Source organism: Acanthaster planci, linkage group LG16, assembly GCF_054643075.1.
Source record: "Acanthaster planci isolate LZ-2023a linkage group LG16, COTS_SCS, whole genome shotgun sequence".
Classification (NCBI taxonomy): domain Eukaryota; kingdom Metazoa; phylum Echinodermata; class Asteroidea; order Valvatida; family Acanthasteridae; genus Acanthaster; species Acanthaster planci.
This window is the reverse complement of record NC_141792.1, coordinates 4,230,322-4,253,565: the sequence shown is the minus strand read 5'-3', so window position 1 is coordinate 4,253,565 and position 23,244 is coordinate 4,230,322. Positions and strand designations below refer to the sequence as shown.

The 23,244-nt window shown below is 41.1% G+C and overlaps 1 protein-coding gene across 1 annotated transcript in view; it reads left to right on the top strand.

Annotated features, from left to right (window-relative positions):
* The window catches only part of LOC110984264 (ubiquitin carboxyl-terminal hydrolase 5-like), a 53,930-nt gene extending 31,339 nt beyond the window's left edge, over positions 1-22,591 (top strand). The window contains exons 9-21 of the mRNA XM_022244270.2: positions 2,070-2,126; positions 2,275-2,346; positions 2,529-2,613; positions 3,003-3,125; positions 4,300-4,453; positions 6,871-7,051; positions 10,032-10,120; positions 10,809-10,916; positions 13,036-13,179; positions 13,373-13,503; positions 13,929-14,049; positions 19,639-19,723; positions 20,513-22,591. Of these exons, the coding sequence (XP_022099962.2) occupies positions 2,070-2,126; positions 2,275-2,346; positions 2,529-2,613; positions 3,003-3,125; positions 4,300-4,453; positions 6,871-7,051; positions 10,032-10,120; positions 10,809-10,916; positions 13,036-13,179; positions 13,373-13,503; positions 13,929-14,049; positions 19,639-19,723; positions 20,513-20,600 (1,438 nt within the window). The 3' untranslated portion in view covers positions 20,601-22,591. The remainder of the gene's footprint in view (positions 1-2,069; positions 2,127-2,274; positions 2,347-2,528; positions 2,614-3,002; positions 3,126-4,299; positions 4,454-6,870; positions 7,052-10,031; positions 10,121-10,808; positions 10,917-13,035; positions 13,180-13,372; positions 13,504-13,928; positions 14,050-19,638; positions 19,724-20,512) is intronic.
* Positions 22,592-23,244: the final 653 nt, after the last annotated feature.

The following is a 23,244-nucleotide window of genomic DNA, read 5'->3' as shown; positions in this document are numbered from 1 at the left end:
ACTTTGCTTCTCTTTTTGAAAGCAATTCTCTACACACACGAAGAATTAAAAAGCAATTAGCTGATGGCAGCATTGTTGACAAATCTGTGACTGATCACGCTCATCAGAAATAACCTGTTGCTGAACAAAAAACAATTAAAATTGCAATTGTTTTCACGGAACAAATGATACTTTACATAAGATTTTACTAAAGAGGACCAATGCTACAGCTGAGTAGATTTTCACAGAACAGCACTCTCTTTCAGTTTCATGAAAGGAGACGTTTTCCTAACAAAGCTTACATACTCATTTATATAGACCAAGGTATTGTGTATTTCTGTAAAGCTCCTTTACCCAAAACATTCTACTCTTCAATGACTATTTTCTTAAAGATTTCCATACACGGAGGTCACTAATTCTCCTCTCTAGTACCCTATTTGTCCACAGAAAGTAAAAAAAAGTTCCAAAAAGGCTATTTTAGCAGTTAAAATTTTATTAGAAAACAATTAGAATTTTTCACACCAGTCCCTGTTAGACCCCAAGATGAGCCAAACTTTTTGTAAACTAATTTTGGTTCCAGGAACTCCTTCACAATAACGGTCCCAATTTGATGGCCAATGCCCGCCGCCCCAAAATTAGTTAGGCCTCGGCCCTGATATACGCGGAACTTGATGCCTTTCGGACCGATCGCTCGGAGATTCCCAGCACGTTATAAATATTTCAATTTTAATGCGGGGACATGACCATTTACAAATGCACATTTCTTAATGTGTATGGGGTTCCACTAAATGAGAATACTTCATTCCACAGTAGACTGTACCACATCTCAGTGTCTGCGGATATCGTCTTCTGGGCGGGGGGAAAGATCATGATCATTTTTAATAGCTGATCGCGTACGACCGAACAGATAGAGACCGCCTTCCAACTAGTAAATTGATTGTAATACAGGAACAAGCTCATTTCTTAAACCAGATTTAGCAGAATAATAATATACATTGTAATTAGGGTTCCACAATCAGTAAACACAGTGGAAATACTTTACATTCCTTCCACATTTCTTGTGATCCATGCGATCACTTTATTCTCATTCTCAGTTTCATGTTAATTTTGTACGATCATGTTTCCTTCAATTATATTGTCAAAAGGCCAAGTCCTTGCGTCACATTTTACCCAATCATGTTACAAGCTTACAGAAATAGCCATTCTGCTTTTTTATCTGAATGTTTTTGCATTGCATTGAACGATATTTGAACAATGCTTTTTCTGAGCGCCGATCGCGAACGTTCTTTGGAATAAATGACGATGTACATTAAGCACAGTAAGTAAGTTCGCCGACTTCACGTTATTAGAATAAGACGCCCAAATGTCATGGAATATTCAGTAGTATCATTACCATAACAAAGGCGCAGGACATGTGAGTACCTCATTAACTTGACCACACATGAACGATTAGCTTTGTGAAGTGCTCGAACTTACTTGCCCTTAGCAACGGCCAGTTATTCGCGAACCTTCGCAAAGTCAATTTTAAGGCCATCCCTAACCAGGGGAAGGAAAATTGTTTAAAATCTCAAGAAAAAAGTCACACTTACAATGTACTGGTTCTCTCCAGAACCACACTTCTCTCGAGGAGAGGTTAATCTACACGGCTATACATTCCAACTACTCTCTCTGTCTCTTATTGTTACACCATGTAAAGCATCAAATCCTATGTACTGTTGATCACCTGGCTAATATCAGCTAGCTGTGGATGGCTGATTTTAATGCTCCTTGTTGGACAGTTAGAGTGTGCAAAGTCAGACCAAATGATTTATATTGATAATTGGTCATCAGCTTATATTGACCTCATTCAACCAGTACACACTCCCTAAGATTCCTCTGCAAAATTTGCAACAGCGCTGAAGAACCTTACTTGTACGTACATGTAGGCAGTCTTGTCAGAGATGATGCACAGGGGAAGGAGTAGACCTGAGACATCAACTTCCTTGTGCAGTTGAATTCCATGTTTGTTTCTCATTGTTCCTGAGTTTCTGCTCAACAGATGGTGATTTTCACTTTCCATAATCACATTGCCAATCTTCTTTGTTCAACAGCTGTTACCTGAACTCAGTGATGCAAGTGCTTTTCACAGTTCCAGATTTTATTCAAAAGTAAGTAAAATCACGTATCTTTTAAGACTGCTTTGAAATTCTGTAACGGCACTGTCTATTCTGTTGCATTGCATTGTTTGGAATCACTGTACTTATTTGGTACTTACTGTCATTTTCATTGTTTACAATTGTCACTTTAATACTTCAGATATGCAAATCAGACTGAAGCCATCTTTTCTATGCCAGTGCAAGACCCCACATCAGACTTCAACATTCAGATGTATGTATTGGATTTTGTTTGCCGTTTTTATGCATTTGCTCTGAACATTGGATACTTCAGATTTTCACAAATTTGAGCAGAAAACATACTATACAGGTAAAAAAGCATAAGATAAGAAAGGAGTATTGTGTATGAAACACTGTTTATCAAGTCTTCTATTTTTATTTTTTCATCTAACTCAGGGCCAAGTTAGGTTATGGTCTGCAGTCAGGCATTTATTCCAAGGAGCCTCAGAACATTGATGAAAGTGGGGAACCTCAGGAATTGGTAAGGTGGATATTTATTGGAATGCTTCCACAGATGAATGCAGAACAATCAGTCTGTTTTTGAAATGTGACCTTTTTAAGTGACGAGCAAATTTTTGGTCCATTTAAAATCTCAAAGCATTGCCCACATGCTTAATTGTCTATAAGATTTCTCAATTTTTTTAGAATTTCAAAAGTTTTCAGTTTTCTCAAACTGACCATCAGGTCTTCAAAACTTTACTGCTTGTAATTAAATATTTTTCTGACATTTGTCTGAAGGAAAGGCAAAGAACAGTGAAGAATAATGCCTGGCAACATTTGTCAAGTACTGGCAAAATTATGGAATAAGCACAATGTTTATGCCACTGCCATTCATATAATGCTTTGATTTTATGCATGTTACTTGTGCAGAGTCAGGAAGGCATTGCACCGAGAATGCTTAAATCTCTGATTGGACGAGGCCATCCAGAGTTTTCCACTAATCGGCAGCAAGATGCTGAAGAGTTCTTGCGCCATCTGTTTAACATCATTGAAGTAATTACCTCATAAGAATCTTCCTTTAATGCAATGTGTGGTCATGCCTTCCCTTTGTCTGATACCTATTTTTGCCCAGGTAGTTGTTTTTGTCTTGAGACCTTAGTCAAAATGATGAAGTTGTTCAGCCTGATTTTTATTTGATAGGAAAGTTTTAAATTGAACGTTTTAGGGAACTTTTAATTTAGAATTAATTTTGTATGTGATGTAGTTGCTTTACATGTATGTAAATTTGTTATTCTGTTTGCTGTTTACATAGATTGGTTCCAATTGAAATATCTTCTAATTCTTCATGTACCTGAGTTAGTCAACGAGTAATGTGCAGGAATGTTGTATTTCTCATTCTGTGTGCTTCCTGATGGCATGATGTTGGATTTTCCCCCAACATGAAATTACTCCTTAGTTTGCCACATAGCCAGTAAATGTTAGGTTTTCTTCCCCGAAAAAGCTCCTAAGGACGGGGTTTTGCAAATTCTTCAACTTCCAAAATGTATTTATGGCACCTATAAAATGTGTAGGAAGGCACAACTCTTGAAAAGGCTTCAGTTTTTCACTCTTACCCATTTTTCAACTGCCCTAGTTAAAATTGTGGCAGACGTCCAGACGTCAGCTGGTTCACATACAAAGATCCATAGCATATATATGCATCACCCATGGTCAGGTGTGTGCTTGTCAATCATTTTGAGAAAAAGAAGTTGCACGTTAGGATTTGGAAACCCTATCTCTTTTGTGATTGTGGCTTTTGCTCTCTAGCAAATTGCTGACCCAAAAAAAGGAGGTCTTTAATCCCCATTATGGTGTTAGCTCCCTAATGAAATTCTAATTACTCAAGGTGGCATTTATGGTAGGATCGTCTTCCGTGCTTTGACCCAACCAAACACAACACATTTTAATGAAATTTAACTCGCAAATGGCTTATTACAACTCTGTGATCCCAGATCCCTCAAATCTGTCAGTATATTTCAAAAGATTTTGTAGGTTTGAGGAAGGTAAAGCCCAGCCTTGTCCCCAAGTAAAGTACAAGGGAAGTGCCATAGTCTCTTGCACCATGGAGGAGTTTGCAGGTTTCAAAAAGGCTGTAAGCAAAACACTTTGGAAATTTGGGTTACCTGTCAACCAAAACAATATCCAGTCAACCAACTAATCAAGTCATGTCTCTTGGATCCTTTTGCAGCGTAATAGTGTCGGTAGCAGTAACCCATGCGATTGCTTCAAATTTGAGCTGGAGGAGAGAGTACAGTGTGTTCAATCTGGCCAAGTACGCTATAAGAAGCGTTCAGACTTCCTGTTGTCATTACCGATCCCATTAGCCGCAGCCATCAATAAAGGTTGGTGCATGTAGTTGCTTACCACTTCACAATCAAAACTGTATGAGAGCTTCAGTATATCAGTGAGTGAGCACTGAGGTCCTTTGTCAACCACCTGGTATTATGCAGTTAGATACCAAGGAAAGGACTGGTTCTCCTTAGCAATTTCAGTAGGTTTCTCCCTGTGGTGGACTTGAATTTGCCCTGTAACTTATGAAAAGATTAATGTAAATAGATTTAATTTGATGAACCAAAATAAACCTTGTGCTTGAGATTCAGTGGTGGTGGATTGTCACACATGTATTGAATGTGCAGTTAAGTGAATGGAACTTGATGACTATGAGATTTTTGTTTAAATGAGAATGGGTTGTGGCCAGAATCCAAAATTGAAGTACATGTAGATAATACAGGTTGACATCGTTCCATTGCAGTCCCAAGTGAATTGACAATGTGTAATCTGCGCCAGCTGATTTCACCAAGCTTTATAACATCATGTATGCCAAATTTTATTGTGTACATTGTGCAACAAATTCAGAGCTACTTTAAGAAACTTACACGCTAGAGTTGGGCGGTTCTTGAATTCTCAGAGCCGGTTCCGGCTCCAGCTACGGCTACAGCTCCAGCTACGGACCGTGATTCCAAGTTAGAACCAGCTCCCAAAGATATACATATAAAGAAAAAAATAAGGTTTAATAAAACATTAAAAAATCTGTCGCTGCCGCATCACGCTGGTGCCACACACGAATGGCACAACAGACTGACTTTTGGTCTTCAGCATTATCCACAGTGGGTATTTTGCCTCTTCATAGACTAGTCATAGTTGGAATAAATCTGCAACATGTATGTACAACCATCATACAACTCAGCACTGCTTTCTCCTGTACTATTTTTCACTCTACGTACATGTATAAAAATACTCCAATCAGAACAACGATTTGCCGTTGGAAGTACATGTACATTGTACATGTAACTTTACCCATAATACAAATGGAATTAACTTTGCCACGGAACTTCATGGACTGGATCACGTGTACTTATTGAACATGTGCCAACATGTCGTAAATGGCCATGTACCATGCATAAACTGGTCATTCATCCACAGTGGGCGCATCTGAAACTCTGATACATCCACTATCTTGTAAGCTACATGTATGCCATTGCCCAGGTCTATGTATGGAACCGGCTCTGAAGTAAGAAGTGGAGAACCAAGACCCTTGTTGGACAGTAAAAGTTGTGGACTCTGGTGCATTAAGTTCGGGCAACGGCAGGGCTTTTTCTTAACCACTTGACGATTTTGCCTGCTGTCATACATGTAAATGCGGAAAGTACAACACGTCACACGCAAGTACCAGGCAATGTTGAAGTCACAGCCACATGAAAAACAGTCTTCGAGCTTCATGACTTCCGGCCATGCGTGCGTGGAATAACCAATGGGATTAGGTAACCAAACACAAGGGTATATTACAGTTCATTTGTGTATGCATTTTCCCTTGTGTGGAAGGATGCCCTGCTATAATGTACAGCACGATATACATAGACATACACGTGGGAGCGGTGACTCAGATTTGATTTTTGGAGTTGTCACTTACGGGTGCTGAGCGGTGATGTGACCGGGGCTTGGATTTGATGTTTGGAGTCTGCTCTTTGAATGTGGAACAGCCAATGGTAAGGCACCCAGTTCTGCACAAAAGCAGAGCTGCCGATTTCAATTTTTTTGGAACCACGATTCCACTTGGAACCGGGAGTACCGCACAAGCCTATTACACGTTGTGTAAGTCAGTAACGTCACAATAGTTATTACAAAACTCGCGAATTCATTTTGGATGGCGTATGTTGCACGGATTAAAGGGACAATGAATGATTTAACTAACTCATTGTGTATAGTTTAGGCTCATCATTTGTGGCACAAGGTTTATGCAAGTTACACCACATTTCGTGAAATTAGCTGCAGCAATTTGTAGACTTGACATTCATTGTAGTGTCACAAGATGGTAAGCAGCATTTGATTATCCCAACACTCCTGGCTATTTGATCCCATCTGCCTTTTATTGTGGACATTTTGTGATTTTTGGTCTTAGAGATGTTAACTTCTTTATTTGGGTTTTTGCCTTTCATTGACTTATATTTAGAAAACTGTAAATTTAGTGTTGTCCAAGGACTAGTGAAACAAATCAACTGTTAGCTTGCTTGTGAGCGGTACAGTGTCTGAACTGGTAAACGGGAGGTTCTGACTTTAAGTCCCACTCAAGTTCCACTTTTCTTCACAAGCCCTCGGCCAACATTAAATATAGAGCGTTAGTGGGCAAGCTCTCAATATAAAAATGACCCATGTTGGGGTTAACTTGGGAAGTTATCAAATGCATCTAGTGTTTCACTCCTCTACTGCTTTCTGTGATGTGAGTATGATTTGACCTGGATATTTTTTTCTGTCTTGGCAGAGGAAGTCGCTGCGTATGAAGCAAAAAAGAAGGAACTGGAAGCTAGGAAGGAGCACATTGATCCCAAGGAGCTGGTCCGACCTCGTATTCCAATCTTAGCCTGCTTGGAGGTGTTCATGGCCCCAGAGACTGTGGAGGATTTCTTCAGTTCTGCCTTACAGGCCAAATCTATTGCTACAAGGTAAACTGGAGGAACAAGGTTCAAAGCACTTCACTCATTCCCAGAGGTTTCAATCTGAGCCTTTGACAAAACCATGGGTGATCAGAGGCTTGATTTCTGATTCACATCAAATTGTCTGCAATCCAGGGTTCCAGTCCCAAATATAACCGTAAGTGTTCAGTGTGCCAAATGAATCAGCTGAAAAAGTCTGTGAGAGAACGTGTATTTAAAAATCTGCCTGTACATAGAAAGTCAAGACCAAGTTCTGTGATTCAACTATGTGCAAAATTACTGGTCTATTTTCTTTTTGGTTGGTGTATGGGAGTTTGTTTCTGCATTCAATTGGGGACCCTGAACAATAGAGGACAATAAGGTCCCCGATTGACAACTGTGTACAAAACTTATGGGTGGTCTTCTAAAACAGTTAGAGTACAAACAAACGAGGAACAATAGGGGGTCCCCAGTTGCAGGCAAATACACACTTGTGTGTTTTTTTAAGATCCCACTGAGCAGAAGAGTTAATGTGCCACTGAGCTTGTATTGCCAGACATCATCACAAAAAATGTTATTTCATTCGGTTGAACTGGGTGAATAAGAATGAAATATTCTCACTAAGTGTACATGTAGCTAACACTCCGCTATGTGGAGGAAGATTCTCACTAAGTGTACATGTAGCTAACACTCCGCCATGTGGAGGAAGATTCTCACTAAGTGTACATGTAGCTAACACTCCGCTATGTGGAGGAAGATTCTCACTAAGTGTACATGTAGCTAACACTCCGCCTTGTGGAGGAAGATTCTCACTAAGTGTACATGTAGCTAACACTCCGCCATGTGGAGGAAGATTCTCACTAAGTGTACATGTAGCTAACACTCCGCTATGTGGAGGAAGATTCTCACTAAGTGTACATGTAGCTAACACTCCGCCATGTGGAGGAAGATTCTCACTAAGTGTACATGTAGCTAACACTCCGCCATGTGGAGGAAGATTCTCACTAAGTGTACATGTAGCTAACACTCCGCCATGTGGAGGAAGATTCTCACTAAGTGTACATGTAGCTAACACTCCGCTATGTGGAGGAAGATTCTCACTAAGTGTACATGTAGCTAACACTCCGCTATGTGGAGGAAGATTCTCACTAAGTGTACATGTAGCTAACACTCCGCCATGTGGAGAAAGATTCTCACTAAGTGTACATGTAGCTAACACTCCGCCATGTGGAGGAAGATTCTCACTAAGTGTACATGTAGCTGACACTCCGCCATGTGGAGGAAGATTCTCACTAAGTGTACATGTAGCTGACACTCCGCCATGTGGAGGAAGATTCTCACTAAGTGTACATGTAGCTGACACTCCGCCATGTGGAGGAAGATTCTCACTAAGTGTACATGTAGCTGACACTCCGCCATGTGGAGGAAGATTCTCACTAAGTGTACATGTAGCTGACACTCCGCCATGTGGAGGAAGATTCTCACTAAGTGTACATGTAGCTAACACTCCGCCATGTGGAGGAAGATTCTCAGTAAGTGTACATGTAGCTAACACTCCGCCATGTGGAGGAAGATTCTCAGTAAGTGTACATGTAGCTAACACTCCGCCATGTGGAGGAAGATTCTCAGTAAGTGTACATGTAGCTAACACTCCGCCATGTGGAGGAAGATTCTCACTAAGTGTACATGTAGCTAACACTCCGCCATGTGGAGGAAGATTCTCACTAAGTGTACATGTAGCTAACACTCCGCCATGTGGAGGAAGATTCTCACTAAGTGTACATGTAGCTAACACTCCGCCATGTGGAGGAAGATTCTCAGTAAGTGTACATGTAGCTAACACTCCGCTATGTGGAGGAAGATTCTCACTAAGTGTACATGTAGCTAACACTCCGCTATGTGGAGGAAGATTCTCAGTAAGTGTACATGTAGCTAACACTCCGCCATGTGGAGGAAGATAAAGGTGACTCGGTAGAGGTATAAAAAGGAAGTGCTTGGTCAGTATAGGCCCTCTGTGCACTGACAGGCTCAACTACACTCATTTTTCTTTGATTTGACACAAGTTTATTATGTCACAGGTTCAAAACATTGGCGTAGAAGGATTGCATAGACTGTGTTGTATGACACACCCTACATTTACTATATAGGCCGATGTTTATATTGTCAAAGGTTAAATGACACTGTAGAACTACAAATGCTTATACAGAGTGGTCTCCCCCAGTATCTCAGCAGGGTTTCTCCAGAGTATTTTCTCTCAAGAGTTTTTACATGTACATGTACCCCTGGTTTTTCACCCTTTTGTACATGTACATGTAGTGAGCAGACTATTTTACTTACTATACGTCAACAGATATAGGAAGACGTGACTTGGAGACGTGAAGAGTTGGATGAGCTATGGTCCTTATACATGTTATAATTGCATAATCGTTGAATTATAGAAAAGGAGAAGACGAAGAAGAAAAATAAAAAAGGGAGAGCAACCGCGCTGCCTGTCGGTTGTAAAATTGGTGTGATGGGTAGATCACTGAGAAATTCACTTTCCTGGCTCATTGCTTTGTGTTGATATAGTAACCAGATGATAGTAACCAGGGTCGTGGCCGTCCTTTGCAGGCAAGTTTTCCAACCGTCAGCCAGTCTATGCCAGTGACCTCTGACCTACAAGATACCTGATATGAAACAATTTTTTCTCTCATTCTACAATATCAACTTTCTCAAAGGCCATCCATTGTCTTAAAATGCTGTGATGGCAAATGCAAAACAGGATTTTATAGCCATAACTTACTTTGTAAAGGTTTAAGCGAGTTTGAACAGCTTTTGTATGTATGAGTGGATGAGCTTTTGTTTCATAATTGCAAGAGTACTTTTTACCCAGTTTTGGATGATTCACTTCACCTAAAGTTTGTCGTAAAGAGTTGTTTAAAGTCGTTGGACAGGAAAAGAGAAGGGACTTTCACTGCTGTTGACCCTTCACCTACGCTCCTAACAATCTATAGTTTTTTTTTGTTGATAGGAGTGTAAAGTTTGCCACCTTCCCTGATTTCCTGGTGATTCAACTGAAGAAGTTTACCCTCACTGAGACCTGGGTTCCAAAGAAACTTGGTGGGCATTCATTGACTTTCAGGTGTTTTGCAAGTATTTCAAAGCAAGGTTTTTGATTTGTCAAATAAGAGGAGTTAAGAGTTACAGAAGAAACTATCAAGGCAACTCTGTTGACTGTGTCAAAATTCGATCCGCATTATCTATTGGTTATCCATCCAAATATTAAAACCAATCACTTATAAGCAAGGACTTTTCCTTTCTCTGACATTCCACGTTTAGCTCTGTAGCCTAAAAGCAGTACAGGCTGGTTCATATGGGACTTAAGTAAGCCACAGCCTTTCTGCGTATTTCCAATTCAATAAAAACTCAACCCCCACATCCAGAATTAGAAGCCATTACTGTAATGGTACTACATTTATGCCAAGGTTACACGTATATTGAAATTGTTGAATGTCTCTCCAAGCTCAACCATTGAGCCATTGTGAATGTACCAGAACACATCTTTGCCTCAAGTTTAAGAATATGTGCTATATGAGGGAGTGTGGTACCCCGCAATAATGACATCACCTCAGATGAGCCTCAGCAGTATCTCCCTTTGACCACTGGCCCAAAAAGCAAATCTTCCAGCAATAAACATTAAAAAGGTATGCAGCAAGACAAGGGAATGAGGCCAAATATGGATTATCCTCTCATGGTGTTCATTATTTCCAAACTAGTGTTTCATTGGTTGTTTTCTGTATGTTCCTAGATGTTGCAGTGGACATGCCAGATGAGTTAGATTTGACAGCCTACAGGGGGCTTGGGCTCCAATCAGGGGAAGTGGAGTTACCCGAGGGGGACAGCCCACCAGAGCCAGGTAAGGGGATACAGCCGGAGATCTCTGGCAAGATTATGTACAGTGGAACGCCACTATAAGGAACATGCTGGGATCCATGCTAAATGTTTGGTGCAGTGGTCACTTGGTATAGCGAAATTTACTGCCGAATGTTTCGTTGCCATGTTGAATAGCACCCTCTCTCATCTAACTGAAGTGCACCCTCTTGTGATACCATGGTTCACTGTTTTTGTGATATTTTGCCGTTGCATTCATGTTTAAAGTTTCTAAAAATGTATCTGTTAATTATTTTTTGTTTTTTATTAAATCTTAAGTCACAAAATTGATTTCAAGTTTATCCTAAAATTTGTGAAGCTACTGCTCGGGATCGATCTTTAGTGCATGCTGTGGCAAATCTTGGGGGCTCATGTATCAGCAGCCCCCTCTTCAGACTAATGTTAGTGCAATGTCACAGTGTTCATGCGGTTTTCTTCTGCACCTGATCACGTGGAGTCGCAAAACCAGTGTCCATTCAATACCATTGGCAGATTAACAGTGTGTGCCCTGGCCCTCTCTAGAACACGACTTGGAACAAGTGCGGACTGATGTACCCAGTTTCTCAGCTAGTTAATTACAATTAACTCTTCAACAACTAGTGACTTTCTCTTCGAATCCTTGGGGAAATAATGGCCACTTGTCACTCTCCAACATAAAAAACGACTGTTTTATCATGTTGACGTTTGGGAATTACAAACAGCAACTGCATAGTGTTCGGTAGGTTTTGTGCACAAAATATTGGGAGCCAAGGACGATGTTCAGTACAGCCGAATGTTGGGTATAGCAGTGTTGGGTATAGCGGCGTTCCACTCTACTTGTAACTCACAGTCAGGTTTTTCTTGTCAAGTTGGTCATTGTGTCCCTGAAATTTGGTCTTTCCTTGATTGTTTGCTTGTTCCTTGTTTTTGTTTGTTCATTGGTTCATTGTGGACCCTCTAATTAAGTTAAAGGTTTGCAGTTGCACCATGCAAGGATATATCTTTCTGATGAGTATATGTGGTTCTGAAAAGCAGGACATCCCAAGCAGAACATGGGATGCTAGCAGATCAGTGAAGTGTGTCAGTCACAAAGATGCGAGCTTGGGATGTGCATATGCGCATGAACTTCTGTAATACACAATTCATTAAAAAAATGAAACTACTAAACATTTTTTTGAATGAAGATAAATGACCATCAAAATTATGTGAGAGTTATTGAACTTCTTGACCTTTTCCCAAGATGAAATATATAGGGTTTGAAAATTGCAAGGAAGAAGTGAATATGCTGTGCAAACTACTAAATCATGTCAAAAATGCAGAAAAGTAAACATGTGTAACTTACCTTGCAGCATCCCACGACTTGTGCCAATGGTTGAACGGATGGCGATTGTACATGTAAGCAGTGCACGATCGTAAAAAGGTGCCTGTACAATAATGTACACAGTAGTCGCTAGCAAGCAAAGAGCAACAAAATAATTATGTGTTCTCTCCAGAGAGCTCTGAAACAGTCATCAAAAACTACAATGAAAGGAAAGGAATTTCTTTCCAAAAGACCGTGCAGGGACTAGGTGACTCGCTATGTCAACAACCAATCACACTCCACAATACAGAGGATAGAAGGAATGCATATTTATAAGGGAGAGAGAGAAAGAGGAGGGATTAGGACTTGATCACTAGTCGCACTCAATGCTAAATAGAGAGAAATTAAATAGGTTATTAAGTTAGAGAAGTAGAGGGACAGGTGACCTACATGTAACAAGGTCGACTGGTCACACACATCTCACCACATCCAGACACGATATAAGCTGCTTCATCTTTGCAACCACTGCAGTCTCCCGACAACAGACAGAGCATACTGTCCAAAACATTGAGTACTCACTGGTTCTTTTCATATCACACATACTCAGAGATATCCTTGCATGGTGCTACTTCAAACCTGTCAGCTTAACTTGCTACCTCTGTCCGTTGGCAAATCTCTTGAAACTGTATGCACATATTTCTGATGTGCTTGAGTGAGATAACTTAAGTTTATTTTATTTATTATCCCATTATTCTGTCCCAGTGTATGTGTTATATGTAGTACTTGAATGAACACTTGTTGTTTGCATCCTTACAACTGAGAGCAGAGCCAGAGATTAGTGAAGAGACAGTGCAACAATTAATGGACATGGGGTTTGCCAGGGAAGGGTGTCGCAAGGCTGTCTACCACACCAAGAATTCTGGGGTTGAGGCAGCGATGAACTGGGTCCTCCAACATATGTCTGATGCAGGTTGGTCAAAGGTCAACAGCAGGGCCCTTGAACAAGACATTTTATAGTAATTTTCTTTTTCAACTTGGAAATAAGAATTAAACTGCTTCTACATCCAAAACGTGTTGCAAAGTAGTAACGCTGGTGTTTGATCTGGATATAGAGCTACCAAGACTTGAGACTGATCTTCATAAACATGATTATGCCTTTGCAGATTTTGCAGAGCCACTTCAGCTTGGCAGACCCAAGAAGGCACCGGATTTTGTTGTGAATGAAGATGGGGTTGCAATGATCCTGAGCATGGGGTTCAGCAGGGACCAGGCTATTAGGGCACTCAAAGCAACTGTAAGAAAAGAAATAAACACAGAATTCTTGACACATTGTCAATTGGCACCTACCAATTTATTTTGCTCTTTTGACCTATAATACCTTGCTTGCTGATTTTTATTTTCTTCATCTTACACATATGCTCTTTTCCTGTGGGAGCAACAGATTTCTATTGTTTCCACTGTATTGACCGTCCCAAAACAATCAAAGAAGTACCCTCTACCAACTGCTCTACTGTTACGTTCTACTTTATTTAAGTTATAATTAAGAAAACAAATCTCGCAGTGATCTTGCAGTTAATTTTGGTCTTGTAATGTTTTAATAAAGCTTCCTGTTTGTAGGAAAAGCGGCTTTTCAGTCATTGGTACATGTAGGCATGTGTGTGTTTAAGCATAAACTACTGTCCATGAAAAGCAGTCAGTGCTGTGTCTCTATTACTGCAGGACAACAATGTAGAGCGAGCAGCAGATTGGATATTCAGCCACCTGGATGAACCCATTGCCATGGAAACAGACCGAGATGAGGCCCAACCCGTTGCCCCTAAATGCCGTGATGGGAATGGAAGTAATTATCATGTTATTAAATTTAGTTACTCTTTAAATGAAAACTTACATCTCTCATTGTAATGCCAATTATTAGTCTTCAGCTGTGCACATCTCTTCTCATAAAAATACCTTCGCTGCCATTTGTGATATTTGTTTATAATGTCATTGTGCTTCAAATCAGAAACAGATTGGTAGTATCCTTGTTTGGGTTAAATCTTGCCTTTTTGTATACATTTGAGGGCTTTTGGAACCGTTTTTAGTGATCTTGTGGTAGTTGTTTACCATTGCTGTATTTCAACAACTACATGTCTACCCAGAGTGGCTACTGTAAATTTTAAATGACATGTGCACAAGGTGTTTTTTTTGTAAATTTAGTGAATTTAATGATCACTTCACTCAATGCAAATTACATGTACGTTGTTGAAAATGATTCTTAACTGGCTAATTCTATAATTTGTCAAGTTACCATGAGAAAGAGGTACCATAATTTAGTGATTCATCAAGTAATTTGGCCATCTGGCACATTAGTTGGTTGTTAGGCAATTTTACTTGTTTTATCTCAGTCATACATGTAGATCGTGAACTTTTATTGGTCGCGAATCGATCAGGTGATATGCTACATGTGCACTGGTGGTGTTGCCAAGCCACGAAAATGATAGCTAACAGTGATCTTTCCCACAGTTGATATGCTGTATCTACTGCATTGTAATTATGTTATCTTGGATGGATAGCCACGGTGGCACTATGCGCCAGTGTAGTCATGGTAGTGGGAAATGTGCACTGTGTGGGAGACATTGAAGCACTGTGTCCATTCGCATGGGCTACTCTCTTCACTCTGACCATGATGGAAACCTGCAGGTTGATAAACTTCTGTTCATGCACCCAGCTGTGCTCATGGAACACACAGTGTTTCTGCTGCAATTGCCATTGCTGTTTTGCATTGTCTCTTCTCATCTGCTCTTCAATCGTGTCAATACGTTTCAACGGAATTTTGTGTAAATAATGTCTTGAAATTAAACCAGTCGACACAACCCCCCAGTGCTTTATAAATCCCAGGTTTCTCTAGTAAACTAGTTTGTTATGAATCCTAGATTCCTCCCTCCTCTCTCCTTGCTCACCCCCCCAAAAAAAACCCAAAACATCGGTCAACCAAGGACATCACAATCAATACATCCACTGCATTCAAGTTACCTAAACAGTGGCTAAATATGCAGTTCCTTTGCATCTGACTCTATTTGCTAAAAACTTGATCAACCATGATGTGCCTTCCAGGCCCATGATGCATAGGAGCACCACTGCCATGTCCTTTTTTTATGTGATTCTTAACGAAAGTGTCAATTTTGGCATCTTCGAGGTTTTCAAGTTTCCATTTCGCTAGCACGTTCCTGTGTTAATTTGATCAACCGTAACATATTGCAATAAAGTATACATTCATCATTTGATTTGTTTCTTTCTTGTGTGTATATTTTTGTTGTATTTTTCTTCCCTTATGTGTGTGCATTTTCGTAGGTTCTCATGTTGACTCTACGTTCCTGTAGCAGTGAGCGATATACATAGGGTCAGTGGGGCAACTCTGGGATTGTTAGGGGTTATGCAAGGTGGTGTGGTTGTTTTTGATTCCGCAGTCCCCCTCTCTCCCAGTATATTAGGGTCAACGGGGCGACCCTGGGACTGTTTGAGTTCTGCGAGGTAGTACGGTTGATTCAATTCTGGGGTTCCACTCACCCCTTCAGACCGACAGGAGTCACTCAGGGGAAGATTGAGTGGCATTTCACTCTATACTTGAAATTCTTCCTTAATTCCTGCAGGCAAAAACATCCTCTGTCCAGTTTCAGGGTTAGCCCATGCCATACTTCAAGGGTCTGAGCTGTAGTGCGTGTGGTATCCACAAGTTCAGTTCCCCAACTTTACCATCGAAGCATCACAGTCAATGACAGTGCAGAGTGGCACTGCACTCTGGGTTGAAATTTCCCCCACACGCTGGATCTGGGCATACCTACACCATGCGCCCAGTTTCCCAAGCATATCTACTGAGCGACGTCGACCCTCCACCAGTGCCTATCATAGACTTCACCGACCCCCCAGTATGGCTCAAGGCCCCTCGCCAAGACAGCCCTATGCCTCCCACGCTGGCCATGCTGACTGCCTCACTTTAAGTACCACTGTCTTCAGATGTTCTCTCAACCAGTGTACCGGGGCATGACATGGACACTATCCCCTCCCAGGCCACTGCCCTGTTGTTATTCGGGGTGGTCCTTGCAGAGGCAACGCAGGGTGTCACGGGCACAACACTGCCCGTGTCCCTGGCAGCGGAACCGCAGTTGTTCACAGCCCTTCCTAGTCATGCAGCATGACTCACATCCCTTGCATTGAGATGACCCTACCTTGCCCACGTGCCACCCCCACTGAGCACCCCACACCTTGAACTGCTATCTGCAGTCACTCTTCATGGGGGGCATCCAGGTGTGGATAGACACTACACACTTCGCCACCAAGTCCTCTGTCATCCACCTTTCAGCCCTACGCCTGTGCCTCGATCCATCTGTCCATGGGGTCATCCAGGTGTGCAGTAGGCACTACACTGCACCGGACTGCCCTAAGTCGTCTTCTGTAATGGCCTCTGCTGAAGGCGAGTCTGTGCCCCGCATACTCAGTGCGGCTCAAAGAACAACTCCTATCAGAACTCTACACACCAGCCCTCTGACCAGCACCTGAGACCTCTGCGCTGGGGGCACCTAACCATGAAACAGAGAAACGTGGTACCTGGGGCGACTCCCCATCATTCTCTGGGCTATCCTGGTGAATACGATTCTAGACTACTTACGACCAGTCTACCGGGTGCAACTTTTCTACTTGTTCATGGAGGCCTGCAGGAGATGAGTCCATGACTCACTCACAGACCCCCCAACGACCGTCATAGGCCTGATCCCACCAATGCCCGAGACTTCGTAATCAGGGCACCTAGGTGTGAACTAGACAACGGCGATCTTCACATTTCTGGCCCTGCCTTGGCAATTACACCTTTCAAATCTGGACCCACTACCCACTAATGCATTTCACCAGTCCACATCCACGCTTCGGGCATCTGAATTCACGGAACTTTACATCGTCTTGGATTCCACTCGCTCCTTGTCATCCTGTAATCCTGCACTTTTCCAATGGATTCTCTGGTACATGTAATATGTTGCCGCATCTGTATTTGTGTAACATTGTACCTTACCTAATTCTCTTTGTTTTATCATCATCTATTACCACTACAGCCTGTCATGTGCAATCTCCACAGATTCTTCCACTTGGCCTCACCATGTCCTGCTCACTGTCTAGGCAAGAGTTCCTTCAATGTGGGCATGTCGAAAGTCTATATAATGTGACTGTTACGAGGTCCATGAGTTCCTCCGATGTGGGCTTGTCTAAATTTTATATTCTGTGACTGTTAGAAGATCCAGCAAAAGGGAGCTTACCATGGGCCCTTAATTTTGTCGTGTGTCTCTCTTCTGTTACCTCTTCTGACTGCGCCCCACTTGATTGAAACAAAGAGATGTACTCAGCAAAGCTCTGTGTCCAGTTTTCAATTTAATACTTGCGTTCATTGAGCCAAAGAATAAATTGGAACATCGGGGCGCATTTTTGTGTCCGCTGTAGTACCTTCCCCTGAATGGGAAGTACTAACACTCGGTTGATTTGTTCCCATCCGGCAGTACTATTAGGAGTCTTAATTTCTCACAGACACTCTGGATTCTTAATTTTCATTCCTTTCAGATGCATTTGACCTCACTTTAATCCCCCATGCATGCAGCAAAACAGCCGAAGTACTCCAACAGAAGTGCTTCAACATCATTCACATGTACTAGAGTTGTGGACTGTCGCTAAGTACAACTTACATCCGACTTAATAGTCTCTTCACTTAGATCATGAGGACTTGTACTCCATGAGCTACCTCCAGTCCTACACTGTATCTATGGGTGTCCTCCTTTCACAGTCTCACACACTGTCAACCCTTGCCTACCCTCTTCCGGGGTGTGGTGCTACTCTGCATATTTAGCGACTTTTTGAGTAGGTTGAGGGCAGTGGACTCTTCCTCCACAGCAGTTTGGGAAGAGTCTTCTAACAACAGTCGTGGCCTTCCTGTCCTCTCACCTTTGGCTTGGACCTTGCACTTCGAAAAAGGAAGGATGAACATGGTGATGGCACCATTGTTTATCATGAGCCTAGAAGGGTGCACTCTAGTTGATCAAGTTTTTAGCGAATAGAATCAGATGTAAAGGAATTTGCATATTTGGCAACTGTTTGGGTAGCTATTCGTTCAAATAATCTTCCCACACTGCTGTGGGAGAGGATTTTCCCTGTAAGTTAATATCTAATTTGCTGTTCAAATGTTTCAATTTGTCAAGGTATTTTAATTTATTTTGCATAAGATTGTTCCAGTCTGATCTATAACCATGGTATATCAAAACAATTGTTGCCTGCAGTGATGGGGTCCATGGGTTTTGTACGCCCTGGGGCAAATGGCACCCTCAGCTTCGCCTCGAGTGCTATGTGCCCCCTCTGGTGTACAAAACACCATGGACCCCTACACCGCAGGCAACAGTTGTTAAATGATACATTACTCCATGGTTCATCAGTTAGTGATGTGGCAACTAAACATGAGACATTACTCCGTGGTGCAAGGGTCAAGATAATGATCACTGTGCTGGTTTTTTATTTAACTTATTATTAAAATGAGAAATAACGCACTTGCAACATTTTTTTTATAAAGACATACCTTCTGGAATGATCAAGAAGTCAATTGTAACCTGGCATCATTGCCTTGACAAATGGATCTTTCCACTAATAAATTCATAATTATGCACGCAGGCAAATAAATGACCAGGGCTGCAAAAAGCGTTAGCGTCCCATTAAAACTGTAGTGAGGCACAAACGTCATTTTTCACCCTAATTCTCTGAGTGTTGTTCTTTTTTGTATGCAGGAAGCACTCAAATATTGTCATAGCTACATTTTTCTGGTTAAGGAGGGTTTCATGGGATAGGAAATAAAGAATTACAACGATGCTCTCTCACAGAGTGTACAAGGTCAAAAGAAATTAACAGGGCTCCATTTCAAGTGTGCAGTAAACAACCTTGCTACTTGGGGTACCTTGCACCTCTACAGGTATTTTGCATATGTGCAAAAGACAGCACTATTTCTAAATCCTGGCTTTATCACCATCTCAGGCTTCATCTCGGACATACAGACCGCTTGTGGGCATATAGTGCTAAAACATAAACTGTTCTTCCCTGGGGACCGTAATATGCAGTTAAATTTTGTGGTAGCAAATTGTTACTTTTTATTGGATTGAAAAACTTCAAAATTGGAGTAAAACCCAGTGACAGCACCAGATGGAGTTGAAGCAGGGATTTAGAATATCTGTGGAACAGCTCACATGAAATTGATGCATGGCTCCCTGACGTAGTATGGAGCTCATGCACAATGGTCATTTATGCATGCGTGCATAATTAGGAATGTGTTATTAAAAGGTCTGTTGTAGGGGAGAATTCCAGTAGTTTAACAAGGAAAAAAATCGTAGAAGAAATGCCGGTTTTCAACTTGTGTGTCATTGTTCCATTTCAGAGTACCGGTTGATGGCATTCATCAGTCACATGGGAACGTCAACCTCCTGCGGTCACTATGTCTGTCACATCTTCAAAGATGGCCGGTAAGTGATGCTCATCACATTCATAAAAAATTGCCACTGTGTCATGATTATGAAATTGTTTCTAAGTCAAAAATGGTAAGTAGTGTTGGGTTGTACTCGTTGTATACAGTACAGAGTGTTGTGTATCTATGTTTTCAGATCAATATTCCCAGGTATTTGTTTTACATTTGGGAATCTGTATCATCCAACAAAAAGCCTCAGAAGAAGAATGGAATGAGAAGGGTTGGTTCTCACTCTCACATTATCCACTCTTGGGAAGGAGGACGGAAACAGTTTATGAAAACATTTCACATGGTGGCATTGAAATACAGTTTACGTGAGAAGTGTCTCACCCTACTGAAAGATGGGTTTTGAGAAGGACGACACAAGTGCTTTATGGTAGATAGTGTGGATTAACCCTCCTTTGGTTTTACAGCACAAATGTGCACAAGTGCCCAAGATCACTCTCTTGCATGTTGGTGCAGTGCACAACATGACCCAGCTGTGCTTCTTTGAGGTGTTTACCAAGTGACCCAAAGAGTGACTTCAGCATAGGAGGGTTAAAACAGCTTCTCTGAATGCACAAGGAAGCTCTTTGTGCAAATGAGTACTTGTAGAGTCACACTTCGCTTGGTTGAAATCATACCAGTATGCCCTTCATGTTCCTAGGCAGTTATAAACACGGCATTTTTAATGGGTAAGTGCCCTGCAATGACACTGTTTTTATCCTGTGCAGTGCTGGGAGTGTTCATCATCATATTGTCTCCCTTTCAAGCAGAAATTGTTCCATTTCTTTGTCTGTTGTTGTAGGTGGGTCATCTACAATGATCGTAAAGTTGCCATATCAGAACATCCCCCAAAGGACCTTGGCTACTTGTATGTGTATCAGCGTTTGTGAGGCAAGTTGGTAGTGAGTCTTGGTGTGTATACACAAGTTTAGAAAGTTACTGTAATCTCAAAAGGTTTACCGCAGGCCTTCCAACCATGAGACTCACCAGAGTTCTTAGTTCTAAGTCCAAGTGTTTTGGGTGATTCCTTTGTATGAGCAGGGAAAGGTTACATCAGCAGAGTGTGAAATATGACAAAAATTGGCCCAATAGAATGTGCTAGCAATTTTGTTTTGCCATTAGGAGCTTTTGAGAGGCCATTTACTGGGGTGACATGAAAATGCATGTTGCGGTATTAATGACATCAGATCATAAAATGTATACATAAACCACAGAAGACAGAAAACTTATTAAACACAGTTATGAGATATTGTAATAAGAAACGAAAGTGAAGACTATAATGTCTAGGTACTGAAGTGTGAAATTATTTTCACATGATTCTTGCGCTAATGTCTTTAACACACATGCTTGTGCACTTGACTTATTCATATCGATCAGCGTATTGCGCAGATCGCACTGCATACTGTGTGCAACTTTGCCACTTGCCAATATCTTATCACATGTGCTTCGTGCATGATGTGATGAGATTGCTCCTTATGTGGTCATGAGCTTTTCAAGTTACAATGTGACAGCCTACTTGTGCAATATTTCTTATTGGAGGATTTTTTGTCCTCTGACCTCACTTTTTGGATAGACTTTAGTCTGGAACACACACGACGTAGGTGTTAATAACTGTTGGAGCATAAAAACGGCAAATTTCCCCCCATCCTATCCATGCACATGTACACGTAGTACAGTAATTGAACTGAAGTTGACATGTTTGGACAGAACTATTGGCATGTTATGTATGTGTGCAGAGACATTAGTCAGTCAGGACTTGACTTGAAGCCTATTTGTAAGGAGTTACCAGTACTACAGTCACTTGTACCTGCTCATTAACTTTACACATACCATGCTGTGTACTTGTGAGCCACTGATCTGCTGTTGAAATGCATTGTGTTAAATATATTCCATGAAAACAAATGCCCTAGTGTATTTACGGATGTTTCCATAAAACAAGTAACAGACCTGCGCTCATAAACATTTACAGAACATTTACAGCACTTCCACAGTTTGTCAAGCAACTGCGATAAGTGGTCTAAAAATGTCCAATAATTTCATGCTCTACATCAGTTTGTTTGAAAAAAGAGAACTTCCATGCAAGGCTTAAAACTACAACTGTCCAGTTTATTTAATGCCACAAACATATAATCTGGAGACTAGTCATGTACATGTATATGTCTTTTCTCACACCTTTGCAAAAGCCCCATTTCCCCTTTTGATCTTACATGTCTGCCTGTGGCCTGATCACTCAAACATGATTCGTGTCAATAGAAGAAAACCTCCAAAGTCACTTAATATTTCTGTACATTTCTGGTTTGTATGCCAGTTTGAATGCAATAGAGAGTATCATTTTCCATTTACAGCATTTCCAATGCTGCATTTAGATGTCACATTTATGAACAGAGCTTACAGTACCCGATATGACAAAATGCTAAACAAGTGTATCAATTGCTCAGTTAGACGACATATTACATGTATGGCAGTGTGGTAGTCATATGTCTTTCAGAGTTCAAAAAGATTAAAATATGAAGGTGCAGTAGGAGTCAATACCTGACAGTACATTCTGAGTACTAGTGCTTTTGATTATGACATGTTTCTGCAGAAAGACTCCAAGACTGGGATCTTTTGAAAATACATGGATGTTCTTACATACCCATTTCATGAGTGTCCAAACACTTGTATTCTAATTTAACCTTAGCTGGCATTGCCTTGATACTTATAGCCTTATGCTTTTTTTGTATGGGCCAATGTATTTGGAGACTTGGAGAAGGGCATGACTGTCTAATAGTTATGAGCAAGATGATGCCAAATTAAAAGTGTAGCACACATTAACATGAATAAACTACAACAAATACTTGGAGATTTTGGGCTTTTATTACTGTATTCTCCCAAAGTGTGATCACTTGTATGCTTCAGTGTCTCTCAGTGCACTGTGTAGACGTCTTTTAAACTAAGGAGGCTCAAATTTATACTCACCATAGGAAAAAGGTTCATATTTTTCTCAAGTCAACATAACGTTCCCTGATTGAACTGCATCACAAGCTGGGTGGGATCATTACTAATACATCTATAAAGATACTTTCTTGCTCTGCTGTGTGAATGGAAGACAAATCATTCGTTTTGCTCTCTCATTTTGGGTCCGAAATTGAAATTCTTGCTCTTCTTCATAAACTCTGGAAAACCCCCCAAAATAGGATGTATGCAACCTTTAACTACCCAGACATTTACGGCAGTACAAAACAACTTCGGAATGTAATCATTAGCCACTGTCTTGCAAAAGCATCTTAATACACAAAAGATTCATTAAGGCTTTGATGGGTTCATCATCACCCCCTTTGAATCGTAAAGTAATGCAGCATCTAATGTGACTTGGCACCTAATGTTGTGCTTCACTATACTTCACTTAGCATGCCAAGACCTAATATGACATGACACTTTTCTTGGCATCAGGACACCTTTTTCTGCTTGCCTTTATGGACTCCTATTACATGGTTGCATTCATTCCTTCACACATCTTATAAAGTTAGGTAAAATAAATCAACTGGCCCCCAT